General features: G+C 42.1%; 1 protein-coding gene across 4 annotated transcripts in view; it reads right to left on the bottom strand.

The window, feature by feature from the left end:
- Positions 1–205: 205 nt before the first annotated feature.
- Positions 206–860, bottom strand: part of cdk19 (cyclin dependent kinase 19) — a 72,635-nt gene continuing 71,980 nt past the window's right edge. For 3 of the 4 annotated variants that reach the window (XM_032542448.1, XM_032542446.1, XM_032542445.1), the window contains one exon: positions 206–589. In XM_032542448.1, the coding sequence (XP_032398339.1) occupies positions 464–589 (126 nt within the window). In that variant the 3' untranslated portion in view covers positions 206–463. The remainder of the gene's footprint in view (positions 590–860) is intronic. The other variant, XM_032542447.1, reaches the window with a different exon arrangement.

Raw genomic sequence — 860 nt, forward strand, 5'->3', positions numbered from 1 at the left:
TTTCTGTCCGTTTGTCTGTCATGAATGTTGTTACTACCGCATTGCATTTTGGGATATTTATGCCGGCATAGTGTCCAGTATTGCATACTGTAATGTTTTTCCGGAACTAGTATGCCGTTTTTGTACTATTGGTTTCATACTAAGGTTTCAGGTATGTAAAAAACTCATATACTGTTTAAGCTACTAAATAGCAAGTTATTAGGAAATTTCAGACGCAGCCTTGTAGCAATAAAATCCTTTTCTGATTCTATCTTACATAATGTTCACCAGCCCAAGAAGGCACTCTTCTTACGCTGTTTTGGTTCTGTTTGTTTGCCTTCACGTTCCAGTGCCCCTAATGGCTGTCAGGAAAGAGGAATGCGTTGGAATGACGTAATGCACGGAGAAAGGTCCAGCCAGGATGTGGCAGCGATGCCCGGATGCGCAGGTCGGAGGAGGAGCCGTCTCCTCTGCTGGTTCAGCCTCAGTAACGGTGGGTCTGGTGGGAGTACTGGGAGCTCTGCTGGGATGACGACGAGTATCCCATGGTGCTCTGGGGCTGAGTGGAACCTTGGATGGTGCTTTGGTAACCAAGGCGGGAGCCAGAGTGCTGACGGAAAGTCATACGGAGGAGAAGAGTGGAGAGAAAAACACAGCAGTGAGCACCTGGGTGCAACTGAGATCTTTCATTTTGTGAATTTTTTAACAAAATACAAAACATACAACTTGCAACGCTTATAGGCTGCTTAAGGTGTATCCTATCGTTTCTCTTTTTTTTTTTATTTGGTATACCAAATGTCAAGACCAATGTAAAAAAGTAAAAGAAGTAATGTTTGAAGACAAACTGATTCATATATATATATATATTATATATATATATA

The sequence above is a fragment of the Etheostoma spectabile genome, chromosome 18 (assembly GCF_008692095.1).
Source record: "Etheostoma spectabile isolate EspeVRDwgs_2016 chromosome 18, UIUC_Espe_1.0, whole genome shotgun sequence".
Taxonomy (NCBI): Eukaryota; Metazoa; Chordata; class Actinopteri; order Perciformes; family Percidae; genus Etheostoma; species Etheostoma spectabile.